General features: G+C 66.2%; 5 protein-coding genes across 5 annotated transcripts in view; 2 read left to right on the top strand and 3 right to left on the bottom strand.

Annotated features, from left to right (window-relative positions):
* Positions 1-916, top strand: part of EMIHUDRAFT_210186 (hypothetical protein) — a gene marked incomplete at both ends in the record, with an annotated part of 1,033 nt that extends 117 nt beyond the window's left edge. Inside the window, 2 exons of the mRNA XM_005769829.1 lie at positions 525-648; positions 854-916. Of these exons, the coding sequence (XP_005769886.1) occupies positions 525-648; positions 854-916 (187 nt within the window). The remainder of the gene's footprint in view (positions 1-524; positions 649-853) is intronic.
* Positions 917-3,469: 2,553 nt separating this feature from the next.
* Positions 3,470-5,668, bottom strand: EMIHUDRAFT_102679 (hypothetical protein; the record flags this gene model as incomplete). Its single annotated transcript, XM_005769828.1, has 1 exon — positions 3,470-5,668. One exon carries the CDS (start codon positions 5,666-5,668, stop codon positions 3,470-3,472), a length of 2,199 nt encoding a protein of 732 aa, XP_005769885.1.
* A 919-nt stretch (positions 5,669-6,587) lies between these two features.
* EMIHUDRAFT_210183 (hypothetical protein) lies at positions 6,588-8,090 on the top strand (the record flags this gene model as incomplete). Its single annotated transcript, XM_005769827.1, has 1 exon — positions 6,588-8,090. The coding sequence occupies one exon, from the start codon at positions 6,588-6,590 to the stop codon at positions 8,088-8,090; it is 1,503 nt and encodes a 500-aa protein (XP_005769884.1).
* Positions 8,091-10,076: 1,986 nt separating this feature from the next.
* On the bottom strand, positions 10,077-10,799 carry EMIHUDRAFT_355917 (hypothetical protein). The gene has a single exon (XM_005769826.1). The coding sequence runs from the start codon at positions 10,339-10,341 to the stop codon at positions 10,132-10,134; it is 210 nt and encodes a 69-aa protein (XP_005769883.1). The 5' UTR covers positions 10,342-10,799; the 3' UTR covers positions 10,077-10,131.
* Positions 10,800-16,417: 5,618 nt separating this feature from the next.
* Positions 16,418-18,247, bottom strand: part of EMIHUDRAFT_451420 (hypothetical protein) — a 3,470-nt gene continuing 1,640 nt past the window's right edge. The window contains exons 5-6 of the mRNA XM_005769825.1: positions 17,013-17,607; positions 16,418-16,880 (exon numbers count right to left, since the gene is read on the bottom strand). Of these exons, the coding sequence (XP_005769882.1) occupies positions 16,567-16,880; positions 17,013-17,607 (909 nt within the window). The 3' untranslated portion in view covers positions 16,418-16,566. The remainder of the gene's footprint in view (positions 16,881-17,012; positions 17,608-18,247) is intronic.

The following is an 18,247-nucleotide window of genomic DNA, read 5'->3' as shown; positions in this document are numbered from 1 at the left end:
CAATAAAAAAAGAAAACCCTGATAACTGAAACAAACGCCAAAATGAGAGCACAAAAGGAAGAAAAAGAAAGTTAACCCCTTCAAGTAACCCGAAACCGGCACAGACCCTTAAAAAAAAGAAAAAGAGGCAGAGCCGCCGCCTGCCCCCGAGTTATTTTGGGAGGGAAGAGGGCACCCCTCGAGTCAGACGCGCAGCCAGCGGGGCTGTCCCCCCCCCCCCCCCCTTCCCGTGTTCCGCGGAAATCTCATCTCCCGAGCGAGACGCCACACCTCCCGCCACATCTCCCGCACGTGGTTGCCCGTCGCGCCCCGCAGGACTTTGCGCAGTGGGCGGCCGCCAGGCAGAGCCGGAGGCCCTTGCGTGGCCTCTGGGCACCCTGCCTCTCCCCTCCAGCACCAGCTCTTTGAGGCTAGGCAAGAGCCGGTGGTGGTGGTGGGCGGGCACTCGCTCTGGCGCCGCAGCTTGTCTCCCAGCTCCACCGTGCATCAACTACCAATCACTCCTTCGGAGCACTGCTGGACAGGTTCCGCTCCTTCTTCCAGCTCTACCTGCCGCGCGACAGCGACCACCCCGGCAAGAAGCGCAAGATTGTCAACTGCGGCGCCGTCGGGCTCACGCTTCAAGTGGGCCGGACCGCCGTGGGAGAGGTGCGTGAGCTCACACACACACACACGCACACGCACGCACGCACGCGCGCACGCACGCACGCACGCACGCACGCACGCACGCACGCACGCACACGCTCCTAGAGGCCGTGCCCCCGCTCGCAACTTCGGTGGGCTCTGACTGGCACCGTTCCCACGGCTTTCCATTCACCGCCTGCTGGCCACCCTTCTGTGAATGTCCTCACAGGTGGTCCACAGGATTGACCCCGAGTCGATCAACGTCGTGTACGGCGGCTTCTCGGCAAAGTAGAAGGGCGTGGACCCGTTGGGCCTCGGGACCCGCTGCGATCTCCCCGCCCCCCGCGGAGAGCCCGGTGAGAGCGCGAAAACACGTCGTCTCGAGCGAAACCTCTGAGCCCTTGCTCGTTAGTTTTGTGGCACTGGTGGCAGGGGCGGTGCGAACGAGATGCCTCCGTTGCGCGAAGCTGCAACCCTCACCGTCAGCGCCGTCCACGTTCCGCGGGTAATAAATACGGCTTTCCGCGCTACGTAGGGCACACGTGTCAGCAGACAGCACGGTGTGTGACTCTGTGGTCTGTGTGTGTCCACCGTGCCTGTGTCATGCGGGACTGAGCCGGCACGGGGCAACGTACGGGCGCGGGTCGTCGCCTCCTGCGAGAAAAGTCGATCTACGACCCCTGCAGCCTGCACGCACACACATCAGTCATCACACACATAATACTCTCTGTGGCACAAAGCCCAAAACCTCAATCCAACCTCGCAGCGCCTCCTCACGTCGCCCCGGTGCTCTCGCCACCCGCCTCGCTGTCGACGAGAAAGGCGACGCCCGCGTGCCGCTGCAGCATTGCACGCACCCTCTCCGGCGCCGCGGTCGCGCTCGGCCCCGCTAGCTGCAGCGGCAGCACGCCCTGCCACATGTCCTTGCGGTGCGGCGCCGTCACGTTGGACGCGTGGCGCCGGTGCACGTACAGCAGCTCGTCCGCCTCGGCGACGCGTGAGCGCAGCTCCGCGTGCGACACCACCGCCTCGTAGAGTGAGTGGTCCTCGAAGCAGTCCTGGCTCGGCCAGCGCAGCGCGTCGGTGACGTCGGCTGCCACCATGCCCGCGCCGTAGCAGCGACCGAGCTCGAATCCGACGATGTTGTCGATGGCGCCGATGGCGATGTATTTGCGCGAGGCCGAGAGGAAGGCGGCCGGCGGCCGCCTGGACCGCATGGCTCGCAGGTTGGCGCTGAGCCGCTCGGGCAGGGAGACGTCGTCGTCGTCGAACGACGCCGAGTAGGCGGCCTCGGGCACCGCCGCGACGCCCGCGTTGCGCTTTTCGCCGAGGGTCGCGGGCGACGGCATCTGGAGCACCCGGCCGCCCACGCCGCACCCGAAGAAGGCTGCCGAGAGGGCACAGGGTGCGCCGTCGTTGACCACCGTCAGCGTCCGGTTCGGGTGGTCCTGCGCGACAAACGAGGCGACCGCCGCCTGGACCATCTCGCGCCGCTGCGGCCAGCGGACAAGCATGAGGCAGTTGACGAGAGCTGGCTCCCTCTCCCGAGAGGAGGCCATTGCTGGTGTTGTGTCTCCATGGACCGAGTGACTTCGAGAAGTCACTCTTCACAGCGTTCACACGAGGCATCGCGACCGTTTCTTGCGGCCATCTTTGATCCAAATCAAGGCCAACCAGCCTAGAGACGACCCCTAGACACGCTGACAGCCGTCTGTGCTTGTGCGTCTTATTGTTTTTTGTGTGAGACGCGTACCCTCCCCACTCCCGCCTCTCATTTGTGTCACACCACGCGGAACGCATCTCCATCGCTTCGGTGAAGGGGGTGAACCGTGCCATCCTCGATCGCCGTGCAAAGCTCGCTTCCGAGCTCTCACGCCGCGCGTAGGGCCCTTAGGGGCCTAGAGAACACACCCCCCTCTCTCTTTTCTCCCAGTAAGCTAAAAGTACGTACGTACACACTGGCACTAACACAGGTACAACCACCCACACATAAAAACGAAAAAGCAGCGTGACAAACTCTCTGCAAACTTGGAGCACTTGGGCGGGGGCCCCCGCCCCCAGGCGAGGTTCCTCTGTGCCGCCCTCCAGCCGGAGGTGGCATCGTACGCCGCTTGCCTGCCGAGGGTACGGTCGGCCGCCGTCCCGCCGCCGGGGTGGTCCCCGCGCAGAAGCGCACAGTCACCTTGAGCTGTGCGCCGCCGTTATTCTTATTGTTTTGCCAACCGGCACTCTTCAGGAACAGACTGCACAAAGATCGCACGGGCGGGGACCTGTTCCTTTTTACCCAGGTAAGGTAAGGTAAGGTAAATTTCTCCACACACACAAAGTGGTGGGGCAAGGGGGGGCGACCCTCGCTGGCCTCGCATCTCCACACCCGGACACGGGCAGGAGCCCCGCGGCATTCAAAGTGCAAGCACTGGCCCGGTGCACGTGGGTGAGCAGCCTGCCCCTCCCTCCCGACAAACCAACTCCCGCACACACACAATCGACAAAACGTGTGAGTGTTAGAGTTGTTTGGTATTGCTAAAAATCTCCCCCCACAATCGCACTCTGGCCATCGAATGACTCCGAATGACTCACTGTGTGTGCTAAGACAGAATCTCCGCAGACAGCCAAAACGGGCCGTGCCGCGTTTGTGGTATCCTCTCAAGCACTAGCATCTGGGCGCCGCACTCGAGTGGGCGGGTCATCTCAGTTCTCACAGTAGAGAGCTGGTGTCCGTTTTTATTTTTATGTATTTATTCTCAGGAACAGGGTTAAAGCGCAAAGGCACAATATGTAACACATGTGCAGCATGTTGTCATGTCTGACATCGTGCCTCCCGGCACGTCCAAAAACACAACGATCAACGCGTTTCCTTTGTGTGTGTTCTATCCTTCTCCGAGTCCTCCATTGTCAAGCACTCCAGCAGTTTAGTGACCGACCTAGAGAGGAAGCCTGCCGGATCGATCTGCGTCGCACGCAAGGCCGCCTCCTGACGCGAGATCATCACCCGCTCCTCCTGGGTGATTCGGTGCCTGGGCGCCGCCTGCTCGACATCGGGTCGTGGGTCGCTCGAGGGGCCGCCCGAAGGCCCGGGCGGAGCAGGCGGAGGCGAAGGTGGCTCGAGCAGGCTGCGGGCCTCAGGATCGGCTGCAGCAGCAGCCCGCTTCCACCTCGTATACCCCACGCCGGCCGAAAAGCCAGCCGATAGTGGCAGAGCGGTGCGTGCGAGCAGCACGCTTAGGAATGCCGCGTCCCCCGTGCGGAGGAGCATACTGGCCAGATTGGTCGCCCAGATGCCAATTGTGGCGCAGAGGTTCTTGCTTCGTACCGAGGTGTTGAGTGGCTGCACGCCGAGGAGGAGGCCGTAGGCGAACTGGCAGCCGACCGCAGAGACGGGCGCGTCGGCAAACGCGGCTAGCCCCAGAGCTGCAGTCGTTCCTTCCACGGGCCGGAGCGCATCAAAGAGGAGGGTAACGATCGATGCCACGGTGGTGCCATACGTGATGGTGAGCGCGGCCCTGCGATAGCTGCCGTACGCCCTGGCCAGAGCATACGCGAGAACGACAGTGAGCATGAGCCCCCAGATGTTGACCTCCACTACGCTGTCGCCCTGGTTGCTTGCGTCGGCACGATAGCCGGCGAGGGCGTGCACGGCGCAGGAGCAAGCGACGGCGGCGCCGAGGGCGTGCTGACTGAACAGTGTTGCGCGGACATCCACGTGCCGGAAAAAGCCAGCTGTGGCCGGCGGCGAAGGCGGCATGGAGGGCGGCGGCACGCTTGCCTCCGGAGTCGGACGCGTCTGCAGCAGCGGCGGTGTCGCCGAGCCAGAGAGAAGCAGCTCGTCGAAGGTGCTGCCGCCCCCGAACTGCCACGTCATCTCGTCGGGCCCAAGCGGCGGCGGCGTGCCGGCCTCGGCGAGCGGGCCGAGAGCGAACGAGATCTCCGCGAGGAAGGGCTCGAGGCCGGCCTCCAACGCAGACCCAGACGCCTCGCCCGCCTGCGCCGCCGCCGCAAACCCCTCGACACGCCCCTCGGCTGATGCGGTGCGAGCCTCAGGGGTGTCGCGCTCGGGCGACGGGGCCGGCGAGAGAGGAATCGCAACGGCCGACGGCAGAGCCAACTTGCTCCTGAGCGTGCGGCCGACCGTGAAGGCGACCCAGCCGTCGGAGGCGGACAGCGCGGCGGCCTCGGCAAGGCCGGGCAGCGGGACCGGAAGCTCAACCTTAAGGATTACGAGCCTCGGGCCCGAGCAGTCGGACGTCTGGTTCACGACGCGGTGCGTAGGCCAGCGCGAGGCTGGGGATGGCTCGTTCCAGAAGCCGGGCCCGTGGCTGTTGGCGATCTCGCCGGAGCCCGCGCCGATGGGCATGCGCACCCTCGACGCCGGCACAAACACGCCCCGCTGCCGGCAGCGCCCGCAGAACTTCTCGCGAAAGGCGGCCCTCGGCGCCTGCGGAGGCAGCGCCTCGCAGCCCAGCGCGCCGCCCGAGACGACGTCGCCCCAGCACTTCTCCGTGTAGCGCGTGCGCTTCGGGGGTGGAGCGTCGGAGCTGGCGGCCTCGCGGGCCGGGGGCCTCGCCTCTTCCATCAGCCCTGGGCACCGCGAAGGCGCCGCCGCCCCTTCGCACGAACCCTCCTCCGCCTGCTCAGCTGCCTCGGCCGGTGTGGGCGGTGTCGGGGGAATCAAGCCCGCAGCAGGCGCTGTCGGATGCGCCGTGCCCGCCGCGCTGAGAAGCCACGCCAGCACACGCTCGGGATCTGCCAACGCCTGCTCGGCTGTCATCACAGCGGCGAGCCGAGGCACGCGTGTGATCGATTCGCGGCATCCTGCGAGCAGCGCAGCGCTGTGATGTTCGCGGCGCGTGGCGTACTCGCTGCGGAGCTGCTCGAGTTCTTGCTCCACATCGGTCAGCTCTTCGGCAGCCTCGCGGTCCTCCTCCAGCTCCCTGACCTTCGCCGCCTCCCGCTCCAAGGCGGCGGCCAGCCTCTCCTCGTCTGCACGCTGGTGAGCAGCGGCGGCTTGCCGCAGCGCGACGAGGCTGCCCGGCGCGGGGATCATGGCACAGGAATTAGAGCGTCGGCGAGATCACCGAGATACGCCGAATTTAAGATTTTTGAGGCCGGCCGCAGGCCGGCGATTTTCAGATTTTAGACCAAGATTTTAGAGCTCTGGGGCGCATTTTCGCAAGATTTTAGCTGTCCGTTCACACATGTTCAAGATTTTAAGGCTATTCGACGCCAACAACGCACGCAAACGTCGCGCGATAAATCGCCTCGCCGACTTCTTCTTTTTTTAATGAACTCGGGCGTCGGGGGCACGGGACGCGGCACAAACGGGGCACAAACGCCAGGCTAGAAAGACGGGGAGTCGCAATCTCATCCGCCGCCGCGAGCTGCAGCGCGACTGTAAAAAGTCTTAGGATTTCTCAGACTGGCAGATCAATTTTTGAATTACCGAATAATGGTGTCAAAACACCGGGGGGTAGTCGGCGCGCAGGCACCTGAGGGGCTTTCGCCGAGCGCGCAGTTAGCTCGACGTCGGCCCCTCCACAGGTCGCTCGCTCTCTCTCTCTACTCGACATCACGGGCCCAGCGCGAGAGCCAAGACGCTCACTCCACTACTACACGACGCGCTCGCATTAGACGTCACTCTCTCGGCCTCTGTTTCTCTCTTCTCTTTGTCGGGTCTCCGCTAGCCTCTTCGCCGACTGTGTCTTGGAAGGCGTCGTCTTCCCCCTCGCACTCACAGGCGGATATATAAGAGTCGAAAAGAATTCGCATCCCGACAGGGGAAGGCACCGGGGGAGTGCATCGCGACACGGGGGGGCTGACACCCCAATATCTGAACGCGTGGTCTGATGTCGCCGGGGCTGACACCCCATGCAGGAATGATGCAGGCATGATGGGTGGGTGTGGTGAGCACGCCAGCGGCACCGCTGCGCACTCTCAGCCCGGAGTGCATCGCACCTTTGGCGCGCATGAGGACGGACGAAGACCGTGCTCCTGTCGATCTGCAGGCCCGTCTGCAGGCCCGTCTGCGGGCCCGTCTGGGGGGACGCCTGCAGGCCACTCGAGGCGCCACTGGGATCTGGATCTGGTTGGCTGCCTTCTCCATCATCGGTATCCTGGGCTCGGCATTTGCGAGTTGCCGAACCGCAAGCGTCTCTCCGGCGGCCCCCTCAATCGAGTTCCAGGTCACCGTGGCTGGCGGCGGCCGCTGGCAGTACGAGGTGTCGTGGACCCTGATGTGCAGCGGCGCGTTGATCGGCAGTGGAGGAGCCCCCTGCTCCGGCAACCTGTCCGCGCCGCCCGGCGAGTGCACGCTCGACATGAACGACTCGTACGGCGACGGCTGGAACGGCGACCGGTGGGAGGGTGCGGGCTATACGTTCACGCTCGACTCCGGATTCTCCGGCAGCGCGACCTTCACCCTCGCACCCCTGCTTCCGCCCTCCGCCTCGCCGATGCCGCCGCCGCCGCTGCCGCTCGATTGGGTGTGTGCTGACGACTGTTGGGACGGCGGCGACTTGGTCACCACGAGTAGGGACGGTTATTGCGACGACGGCGGACCTGGCCACGACTACTCAATCTGTGAGTATGGGCACGATTGCTGGGATTGTGGGGCGCGTGGCACGTTAGGCTGGACAGTTGAGGATGGCAAGAAGTGTCCCATCCGTTGGGCAGAAGGCGAGCAAGCGCCATTCATCGATTTCAGTAGTTGCCCTCTCGAGCCCGACCCGCTGCTCGTTGCAGTCATCATCTGCGCATGGCCCTTCGCACTTATCTTCGCAATGATCCTCGGCCAGTCGCAGCCGCAGCAGGCGCAGGCGCAGGGGCAGGCCCGGACAGCTGAGGGCGGCGAATCGGCAATCGGCATGCCCAACGAGGAGGTGCCCGATTCGTTGCCGGCCGATCCCATCGACTCGACACGCTCCGATGGCAAGCTTGGCCGCGTGCTGGCCGGGACAATCTCAGAAGGCCATGTCGCCGAATGCCCCATCTGCATGGAGGGGCTGTGCCTGCGGCCCTGCGCTGTGTTCGTTCGCGGCGCGCGGAGGACTTGCCCGCATTACATTCACGAAGATTGTGCCGAAATGCTGGAGAACGCGCGGTCTACTGTCGACCACGAGTCGGGCACGGGCTTGATGTGCCCCCTGTGCCGCACTGACAGCGCTGCGATTCGGCTGATGCCGCGAATCGAAGACAATCCTCGCGCATGGTTCGCCGCCGCCGATGCGGCGGGCGACGGGCGGCTGTCGCGTAGGGAGGCGGAGCTCGCGCTCGTCTCGCAGTTCCCGCTCAACTACGCTGAGTTGAGCGCGTCGCTCGACGAGTGCTGGCGACGGTGGGACCACGACGGCTCGGGGTTCATCTCGACGGAGGAGTTTGTGGCGCCCGGGACGGGCCTGCTCGACTATGCTCGCAAGTACTTGCTGCGAGAGACGCCCGCCCCCGCCGTCGCGGTCGCGATGATCTACTAGTGTCGCGCGCTAGGATCGCGGAGGACCGTACCTCCGTTGATCTCGTGCTAGATCTCGTGTCTCGGAGAACGCTCGATGGCACATTCACCTATCTACCTATCCTACCGAACCACCCACCGCCCGCCCATGCCGACCTCCGTCCTCCCGCCGCCCTCCCCCCTTCCCGCCCCCCCACCTTCGCCATCCCCCATCTGTGCGCCCCACCCCGTTCGCTCCCTCCCGCTTGGCGCCCATCCCGCCCTCCGCCCTCGCCCCGCCCCTGCCCTGGCTGGCCTGGGTGGCATCTCCTCATCATCACGCGCCAAGCGGGAGGGAAGTGGACGGGGCCCTGAGCCGACCTAGCCCCAGACGGAACGGGGCGCCCAACACGTGCCCGGATTACTGTGCCTTCCCCGGGTGCAGCCTTTCGGTTCGTGAAGGGTCGGTGCGTGTCGTGACCCCCTGACGTGTTTGGTGTTCCTCCTTCGGGCTGTTCCATCTCCCTATCTCTTTCCCGCCTGGGCGGGGCAGCGGGCGGGCGCGCGGTGCAGTGCGGCGTGTGTGTGCGAGTGATGGCTGCTACCAGGGACCTTGGGCTTGTACTATTAACAACGAAGGCGCTCTCAAAAAGAAGAAAAGGCAGGGCGTTTGAGTCCACACCGATGGGCAGAAAATCCGTCGGCTTCGACCTCGCCGCCGCGCCGGGCAGCACGCGTTCGCGCCGCAGTCTCTCCGGCGCCAAGTCCCCGGCCGTCCGCCAGCAGCCGGAGCGATCGGCGCTCAAGCGCTCCAGCACGCCGGGCGGCTGCGAGGTCGACGGCGGCTTCAAGTTCAAGCGGCGCAAGAACCCCAAGAGGGCCGTCGCTGCTGCCCCCGTGCCGGACCCCCCGGAGAAGGAGCACGCGCCGGCACCGATCACGACCCTTGCCGCCGTGCCGCAGCCGCCAGCTGACGCCACCAGCTCGCCTGCACCTCCCGCCGCGCTGGCGGCACGGCCGACGCTGTGCGGCGCGCCGCCAGAGCTGCTCTTTGCGCTGTACGAAGTGTGCAGCGCGCCCGGGAGCCTGCCGGCCGAGACTGCGCCGCTGCTCGACGCTTGCATGGACGAGCTCGCGCGCGCTGGCGTGCACTCCGCGCCGGCGGCCGACTCGAACGAGGCGTTGCAGCACCGGGAGGCGGTGCTGCGAGCACGGGTGAGCGAGCTCGAAGCGTGCGCGGCGGAGTGGGACGCCGCCGCCGACGCCGGCCTCCCGTCGCGGGCGGTCATTCAAGCCGAGTCGCTCGGCGGCGGTGGCGGTGCGGTGGTCGAGATGCCGGAGCTCCCTGAGCTGCTGTCCGAGCTGCAGACGCACGCCGCTCTCTGTGCAGACCAGGTCGACCATCCCTCGACGCGGAAGACACATCCCTGTCTTCCAACCAGCCCCCGTGATGAGACGTACCCGTCCGCATTCGAGAGAGCCGCGGCCGTACTCGCCGCATGCATTGCCTTCGTACTCACACGCCCACTGCACGAGACCGAGATTCCCACACCGACCTGCGTGTGTTCATCATCAGGTCGACCTCGCGCTCATGGCGGCGGAGCGCCTCGCCGCCGAGGCACGCCAGGCGCGCGCTCGCGCCCCTCGCCCGCGAGTGGCCGCACGGCGAGGCAACCAACACCGCACGCAAACCGCACCGCCGCCCACCGTGACGGGGCGGCGGCGATTCCCGCCGCCCCCACCGCCGTCGGCCCCACCGCCGACCCTCCCGCCGAATGTGCCGATGAGCTCGCCGCAGCCGCCGCCGCCGCCGCCGCCCTTGGCTCCGCAGCCGTCACCGCCTCCGCCCTCGCCGCCGTTGCCTTCGCCGCCGCCGCCCTCGCCGCCGCTCCCTCTCCGCCGCTGCCCTCTCCACCGCCGTCCTCGTTGCCACCACCAGCGCCGCCACCGCCGCCACCGTCGCCGCCGCCACCGTCGCCGACGCCGCCTTCCCTTCCGCCACCCTTGTTGCCTGCCTCATCACCACCTCCGCTAGCGCGGCCCCACTCTCTCGCCGACCTCACCCTGGTGGCCTCAATCTGACCTCAACACCTGCGCGTCACTGCAGGCGGAGGCGGCGGCGGCGGCGTCGCTGCACGAGCAGTCCTTCCGCGGTGCGTATCGCCCGCCGCGCGGTGTTTGGCGCACGACTTGCGTCCGAAGCAGTCGCCTCCCCGTTCCGCAGGGTACCTCGACGTGTCTGCGCCCAAGCTGCTCATCCGCAGCGTCGCCACATGCTGAGGAGACGGGCGCATACCGGGGGGGCAGCCGCCCCTCTCGCCGAGCGCCGGACTCGTCTCTTGCGCTCTCCTGCTGGACCGTGCCGCTTGGGGGTGGACAGGGACGTCTCCGTATGGTCTAGCTGTCTAGGTCTGGCTCCGCTCTGCGGCGGCGGCCGGCGCGTGCTGTGCTGGCCCGGCGCTCGGCCTGCACAGTGATGCGCGTCACGCTACTGTTTGCATGCACAACTTGTTGGTCCGAAACACAATGCACAGGTGAGGACGACCGGCACCTAGGCCCCTGCTCTCTGTGTATTGTGTCCCGTCCGTCTCGCTGCTCTCGCTCGCAGAGACCAGAGAGTCGCACGTGTGTGTTGTGTATATATGACGAGGCTCTCGCGAGCGGCTCGACCTCGAGAGGTCGAGCAGCCGTATAGAGTATTCGAAAATGGAGGACAATGTCGACACCGCTCTGATTCGACTTTTAACTCTTCAAAAATAATGACTTTTTCGATAAAGAACTTACGAAGCCGGAAGGAAATCAATGCCAATCATGAAAGCCGACGGCCGGACGCAAGGACGGACCACTTTGCCCCCGGCGTCGGCCTCGTCTCTAACTCGGTGCGCGGCCCTTGTGATGGATCAGTGTAGCACTAGCCTATCTCGCGGGTCCAACAGCGCAGCCGCCGTTAGATCAGTGACCAGCCCCTTCCCCTCACGGTGGGCCCAGCCCGCTCACCCTTCCTCCCGCTCGAGCGTGTCCCCGCTCCCCCCCTGCTGCGCACATCAAGCTGACTGAGCACGTGCAGCCTGCCCCCTAGATCAGATAGGCGGAGAGAGCTGAGCACGCGTGGGCTCGCCTTCCGGCAGGTAAGTACGCGATGATCGATCCCAAGGGGATCCCCTGGTGGAAGGTCCTCCTCGCCGGCGCAGCCGTCGTTGGCACGTCCGTTGCGACGGGAGCCGTGATGATGGTGGCGATCGCGGGCAAGCCGGCGTTCCTCGAGGTGCACTCCCCCCCCCCCCCCCCCTCCCCCATGCTCCGTGCTACTTTCGCGTCCGCTCGAGCGGGGGAGGTGCTGCTGCAGCGACACTAGCACTCAATTCGCCACTAGCACTCACGTGCGTCGAGCTGGCAGCTGATTGGGGGCGTGGAGACTGGAGTGTCCACCCGAGCACCACGTCCTGCTCTGAACCCTCTGAGATACCTTCCTGGCCGAGAGAGACCCTGCGGCCGCATAGGCTGGCCGAGCTCACGGTCCTCACGTCCTTCTTGCGCAGGAAGATTCTTGGAGAAGATTCTTGGACCTGGCGCGCGCCCTCGGCGCTGCGGCTGATCATGAAGTGGTGCTTCGAGCCCTGCCCGCCGCAGCGGTTCGCCGTGCCACTCTGGTCGGCGTGCGCGAGGTTCAGCTCCTTGCGCCTGTGTTTTGTAGGCGGACCTGCCGGAGGAGAAGGCGCGCCGCGTGGACGCTCCCCGCCCGCTCTAGCGATGGCTCCCCAGCCATAAACTCCCTCGCAGGCCACCAATTGCTCCATGACCTTGGAAGACGTCCCCGCTCCCTACATCCGGAAGAATAATTGGGCTTGCGCGGACAAGGTTTCGAAAGACGATGGGGAAACGCCGCATTCCCGATTGGCTCGCTCCGCCTACGGCAGGTCGAGCAAACCGGGAAAGGATTCCTTTTGGGCCAAGAGGTGTTTGGGCGGGAATTGGACCGAGGGGTCCACGACGAAAGAGCTGTACTGCGCGAAAAGTTGCCTGGGAGTGTTCCCCGGGGAATTCACTGAGATGGTAATGAAGTTGTGCGGGCAGGAGACAACCGCAAAGATGCTGGAACAGCACGCCTCGATGCTTGGACTCTGACAACCCAAGGCTGTGCAGTGCTGACTTTTGACCTCACCGTCACGCACCACATCAAGCGAGTCAGCCCACGTCCCTCCATTGTTGAACGACAACGAGATGAGAGCTGTGATCCGTGCGTGAACACTAATCGTGCGTAGGATGGGCGGGTACTCGGATGAGGAGGAGTATCTGATTGTGGCAGTCTAGCGTGCGTGCAGCGGTGGCTCGGAGCGTCAGCGCTCTGGGCCACGGCCTGTGGCCGGCTCATTCCGGCACGGGGCCCCCGAAGGCAGCGCTGTCAGCCCACGTCTCTGCCATTGTTGAACGTATGTTACATCATACACGCACGCGCTCCAGCTGCACGCTGCTCTCAGGTCTCACACATACATATCGGGCTCCATCGGAGTGAGTGGACAGTGCGCAGCTGCGCTCCCTTCTGGACCACCAGTAGTGTCTGGCTTTTTCGACCCTTTAGCCTTTTTCGCTTTCCCGGCTTTTCGTCACTGCCCCCCCGACGACGACGGCTCCGCCTGCTTCAACTTCTGCTGCCCCAAGTCCCCTCCGTCCGCGCCGCCCGCACCTCCCGCGCCTCCGCCCACGCCGCCCTTTGTCTGCGAGACGGGCTGCGCGTGGACCGACCTCCACCCCTGCCCCGGCACGCCCAAGAAGTTCTGGCAGACCTATGCGACCGATTGACGGCACAGAGCACAGACTGCTGTCCAACGCCTCTGGCAAGAAGTCCAATGCGCCTCTACGAGCGTCTCTGCCGTCTGGACGTCTGAGACTGAGCCTGCCATCTCCGACGTCGGCGGCCCGTGGCGCAACATCAACGTTCGGGGCATTGAAGATCGTCCTCACGTCCCTGATGCGCTCATCCGCGTCAACGCGGCGAGGCCTCCCAACGGCCCAATCGCCGCGCCGCAAGGGGGCGCCCCCGCTGCCGCTCCCGCGCCCGCCGCGCCTGCCGCGCCCGCTCAAGCCGCCGCCCCGCGACGCTCAGCCCGGATTGCAGCTCGCGGCGCGCCATGACCGAGCTCCACAACGAGCTCCTGTTCATTATCTCCCCTTTCTCTCTCTCCGCCCACTCGGCCGCGCTTTGACCCCTTCACTGGATCATCTTAGCGCGCAAGTCTTGCCAACAAGCAAGACCATCCTTCGCGAAGACGCAAGGTTGGACGCTTAGCCAGCCCCGCGAGACGCCGGTGGGGTAACCGGCATACCTACGCTCAGACACATTCACACTCTGCTGTTGTTGTCTGCCGCATCCTCATTCATGAAGACTGCGGAGACAATGGGGGAGTGTTGGAGAGTGTGAACTCAAACCTACTTCCTGACCGTAGCCTGACCGTCCTTGTGTAAAACCGTCTCATGTTTGGTTTGTCCTGCCGCGCACATTGTCATCGACTTGTATCCGACTTGGTGGCTGTGGTGATGTAGCGATGGTGTGGGTCTCTAGTGACCTAACACAGCTCCTCCGTGTTCCGTCTCCTGACACCCCGCTCCCGTGATAGCACCATCACTGCCGCCGTCCTGGTTTTGAACGTGGCAGCTAGACTCTAGGAACTCGGTAGTTGTGACCCCCCTGAGTGAGGAGCACTCGGCACTCCGGATATTGCATAAATTTGTGCCATGCCATGCCATGGCCCTATAGGGGATCCCTGTTCTCTCGCGATATTATATTCTTCTCACGAAACTACTCTGCCATCACTTGCGTCTGTCGCGGAGCCGAGGCATAGGCTCGCTGATCGCACCGAACGCTACTCCGCAGCACGCAGCGCCGTGTCGTGAAGAGCCACCAGTGAAGTGCGCCGTGGAGCGACCAAAGGCGGCCTCAGACAGCTCCGCCGCCACCGGCAAGCGGCCGGCGACGACGACGCTCGAGGCTCTGCTCGAGAGCTTCCCTCGCGTAGGAGAGGCTGTCCTCGTGCCGGCCGCGGCGGGAGGCGAGGCGGACGGTGGAGAGGAGGGAGGAGCAGCGGAGGGAGGCATGGCGGTAGGAGAGGCGGCGGAAGACGGCGAGAGCAGCTCCACTCCGGACTCCTCTGCTCCTCTCTCCTCTTCTCCTCCCGGCAGCTGCTGCTGCTGCCGAGAGACGGATGGGTACCGTCGGGCAGCGGCGAGCAGCCTCCGCCCGGACGACCTCGTCCTCGAGATCGGCAGTGACCGCGGCGCGACGTGCGCCATCGCCGCGGAGATCTGCGGCGGCGAGGCGGTGGTCGGCGTTGACCTGAGCGACACCTCGGTCGAGGCGGCGAGGGCGGCGCACCCGTCGATACGCTTCGAGAAGGTCTCGACGCGCTGCAGCAGCCCGCCCCGAGATTGACCGAGCTCGAGCGAGACTCACCGAGATTGTCCGAGACTAGGTCGACGCGCTGCAGCAGGCCGCCGCCGCCCGCCTGCGCGCCCTGGTGCCAACGGGCGCCACCGTCGCTGGCGGCGGCGTTGCGGACACCTCCCGCGGCGCTGCTGGAGGTGGGGGCGATGCGACCGGCGGCGGCGGCGGCGGCGGCGGCGGCGGCGGCCGCAGTGGCGGCGGCGGCGGCGAGGACGAGGAGGGCGAGGAGGGGTCTGCCGCGGAGTTATCTATCTGGCACACGTTGCAGAGGCCTCGACAGAGGCCGCTCTAGAGTTCGCTGGTCGGAGTACGTAAGAGGGATGGCACATAGCAAAAGTCCGGGCGGGTCTAGAGACGACACGCACCGTGGACGGGACGCATGCGAGAGAGACCATGAGAGGCGGGCGGAGATGCGCCCAGCGATTTCTTTTCTCGGTGTGCCGATGGTTGGGAGGACGGCACGCCGCCACCACACAGGAATTTTTGTTATTTGGAGCACTTGTAGTGCAGTCGGAATCCGCCATTTTTTCTTTTTTCTCGGGAAAACCAGCGGCGACTTGGTCCTATGCCGCCTTCCCTCTCCACGTTTGGCCTCACGACGCTGCTGCTCGGTGGCGCTTTCTCCAAGGAGTGCGTACTCAAAGACGTCGGAAGGAGGCTGCCATGGGGTCGCCCGATACAGCGAAGTAGGGCGTCGTGCTCGATCGACCCGAGCAGCCGTCTCTGGTTGTGTCGCGCGCCACACGGCGGCGCGTCGCGGGCGATGCAGCGCCCCGAGGGCACTCGAGAGGGTGCCTGTCTGGCTGAGGGGGCGCGCTAGAGCGGCATGGTGAGCCCTAGCGAGGCGCGGGGCGCGCTCGAGCGGGCGGCCGCTATGCATCTCTGAGTATGCCGAGATGAGGCGTGCTCGTGTAAGAGGCGGCGAGGCGGCTGCGGCTGCAGGCGGCCTTCTCGCCAAAGGCACGCGACGCGAAGGCGTGCGGTGCGTGTAGAGGAGGCGCAGGGCGCCTCGCGAAGGCGGCCAGCGCATGTGTGGCGCGCCGAGGGGTCGCTCGATACAGCGAAGTAGGGCGTCGTGCTCGATCGACCCGAGCAGCTGTCTCTGGTTTGTGTCGCGCGCCACACGGCGGCGCGTCGCGAGCAATGCAGCGCCCCGAGGGCACTCGGGAGGGTGCTTGTGATGTGTGGCTGAGGGGCGCGCTAGAGCGGCACGGTGAGCACTAGCGAGGCGCGGGACGCGCTCAAGCGGGCGGCCGCTATGAATGTCCGAGTATACCGAGACGAGGCATGCTCGTGTAAGAGTCCTCACGTTGAAGGATAACCTTCATAGCAGGCTATGTCCAATCAGTACTCAGCTTCGGTCTGATCACAGTCGGATCAAGGTCGGAACAGGTCAGAGTCTTACCCTCCTAACCGTCCGAGACTGAGAGTGTTTTTACTGATCCAGTGTAGCTGTAGGGGGCTTTTCCGTTAAAAACAGCTGTTACCAGATATTAGGGCGGGACGATCGGGACGATCCGGAACCGAATGCGGAATCGGGCGATTCCGACTATTTTTGCTAAATTCTTTTTGCACCACCAAGAAAGAATTAATCCCGAAGCGGTGCCAGGTGCCCCCACACGGATTTGGCGGCCATCGCGACCGAGAGGAGCCGAGCGAGGCTCGCAGAAGCTCTCTCTTTATTCCCGTTCAAGCAGAGAAAGGGGCGGGGAGAGAGCGACGCGGCGAGCGCAGGCGGCGAGCGTGCACGTCGCCTGTGCGGCGCGCTTGTTCACTCCCCTTTGAGCTTACCGTGTGTGCCCCCTACGCCTAGGGCGGGCACTCCCTGCGGCTGCGCCTCCTCTGCGCTGCGGCCTGCGCGTAAAGCCGTATGGCGGACCCACCTCCCTTCCGCGCCCTGTTGGCTGTTGTTTTGGATGCCCCGCTCCGAGAAAGCATATGTCTCGCAGCTGCGAGAAGAAGAGCGTATTTATTTATACGCCGCATCGGCCCCCCGTCCTCTCGACCCGGAAGGGCCTTCGACCAAGCGACTCTACTCGAGCTCCAGCTCGCGGGCGGCCCGCGGACTCTCCGCCGGCCCTCACCGCCCGCTGTTGGAGTCGAGGTCGCCGTAGTCGTCGTCCGACGAGAAAGCGTCGATGTCCAGATCCGAATCCGACTCCTCTGCCTGAGCTCGGAGCTCGCTCGACGGCTCGGAGCTAAACGCGGTGCTCGCCTCGCCGACCGGGCTCACCGCCACCCCGTCGGACGAGCGCGTCCGGAGGCGCGGCGGCGGCGGCAGCGGCGGCTGCGAGCCGAGCTGCGGTGAGGCGGCGCGCGCCATCGCCCCGAGAAACGAGGGGTTGGGGGCGGGGATGGAGGCGGGGGTGGAAGGCAGCGTCTCGGAGGGGGTACCTGCGCGCGGGGCGAGGGCAGCGGGGCTGAGGACAGAGAGCGAGACCGGGAGCGCTTGGGAGCGGGGCGGGAGGGGGTGGCGGGGTGGCGGCGGCGGGGAGGGGAGGGGGGGCGCGGGGGTCGGTGAGTCACCGGGCGGCTCGGACGACTCTGCCTCCGACTCCGTCTCCGGCGCGAGGGGCACCTCGGGCAGAGGCGCAGCGGGCAGCTGCGCCAGCGCGGCGGCGGCTGGCCTCGCCGCCTCGGGCGGCGGCGGCGGGCCGTCGGCGAGCGAGACGCCGAGGGCGTGCTCCTGCAGCAGCGCCGCCGCGGCGAGCAGAGAGGCGCGGCCGTCGGTGGCGGCGGGCGCGACAAGCGGACCGTCCCACGGAGGCGGTGCCGGCGAGGGCCTGGCGGCGGTGAGGCAGAAGATGGCGGGCGGCGTGCCTCGCGGCGCGCGCCCCACCATCTCGCCGAGCAGCGCCTCCGCCGCGGCCGAGACGGCCGCGCGGCGAGAGTGGAACGCGGCGATCACGAGGGGCGCGAGCTCCTCGAACTGCGCGGGCGAGACGTCGTGCGGTGCAAACTGCCGCAGCAACGCCTGCAGCATCCAAAGCAGCGCAGCCTCGCGCGTGGCGCCGCCCGCCGCCCGCCGCTCGCCAACGGTGGCCCCGCGGCTGCTGCGCCCCCCCGCGGGGCCAGCCGGCGCGCTCGCAGCCCCTCGCGGCCGGTGATCGTCCCACGGCTCCTGCTCGCGGTGGCGGGGCAGGGGGGGGGGGGGGGCGTTAACGGGGCGGGGCACCAGGGGGGGGGGGGGGGTAACCGCCCCCGGGCGGCGTGGGGCGGGGCGCGGCCCCCCCCTCGGGGGCCCCTCGGCAGCGAGCCCTGAAAAAAGCCCCCCCCCCCCCAAGTGACAGTTTTCCTCCCAGGAAAAGGCGAGCCCAAATGCCCCCAAAAAACCCTCCCCAAACGTGCGCGCAAAGGCCCCCCCCTCGTCGGGGTCCCCCTCCGCGCCGGGTCCCCCCCCCCCCCCGGTTCCCCCCCCCCCCCCGTCGCCCCCCCCCCTTAAGGGGGCTCCCCCCCAAGGAAAAAGGGTGCAAGACCCGGCGGGCGCGGAAACTGCGGCCGGGAACGGCCCCCCCCCCCCGGGGGGGGGGGGGGGCCCCATCCCCTGCCTCAATTCGGGCGCGCCCCCGCGCGGGGGCGTGGTACCCCCAAAAAAGTCCAAGAATCCCTCCGCGAGGGCAAAACCCCCCCCCTCCAAAAAAGCGGCGGCCCGTGGCCCCCCCCTCCTGTCCCCCAACATGAAGGCAAGGGTGTGGTGGAAAAAAACCCCCAGGGCAAATCCGTTTTTGGGCGGGAACTGGTCCCCGTACCCCTAATCTCCC

Source organism: Emiliania huxleyi, assembly GCF_000372725.1.
Source record: "Emiliania huxleyi CCMP1516 unplaced genomic scaffold EMIHUscaffold_41, whole genome shotgun sequence".
Taxonomy (NCBI): Eukaryota; Haptophyta; order Isochrysidales; family Noelaerhabdaceae; genus Emiliania; species Emiliania huxleyi.
The sequence above is the reverse complement of the archived record's forward strand: the minus strand, read 5'-3'. Positions and strand labels throughout refer to the sequence as shown.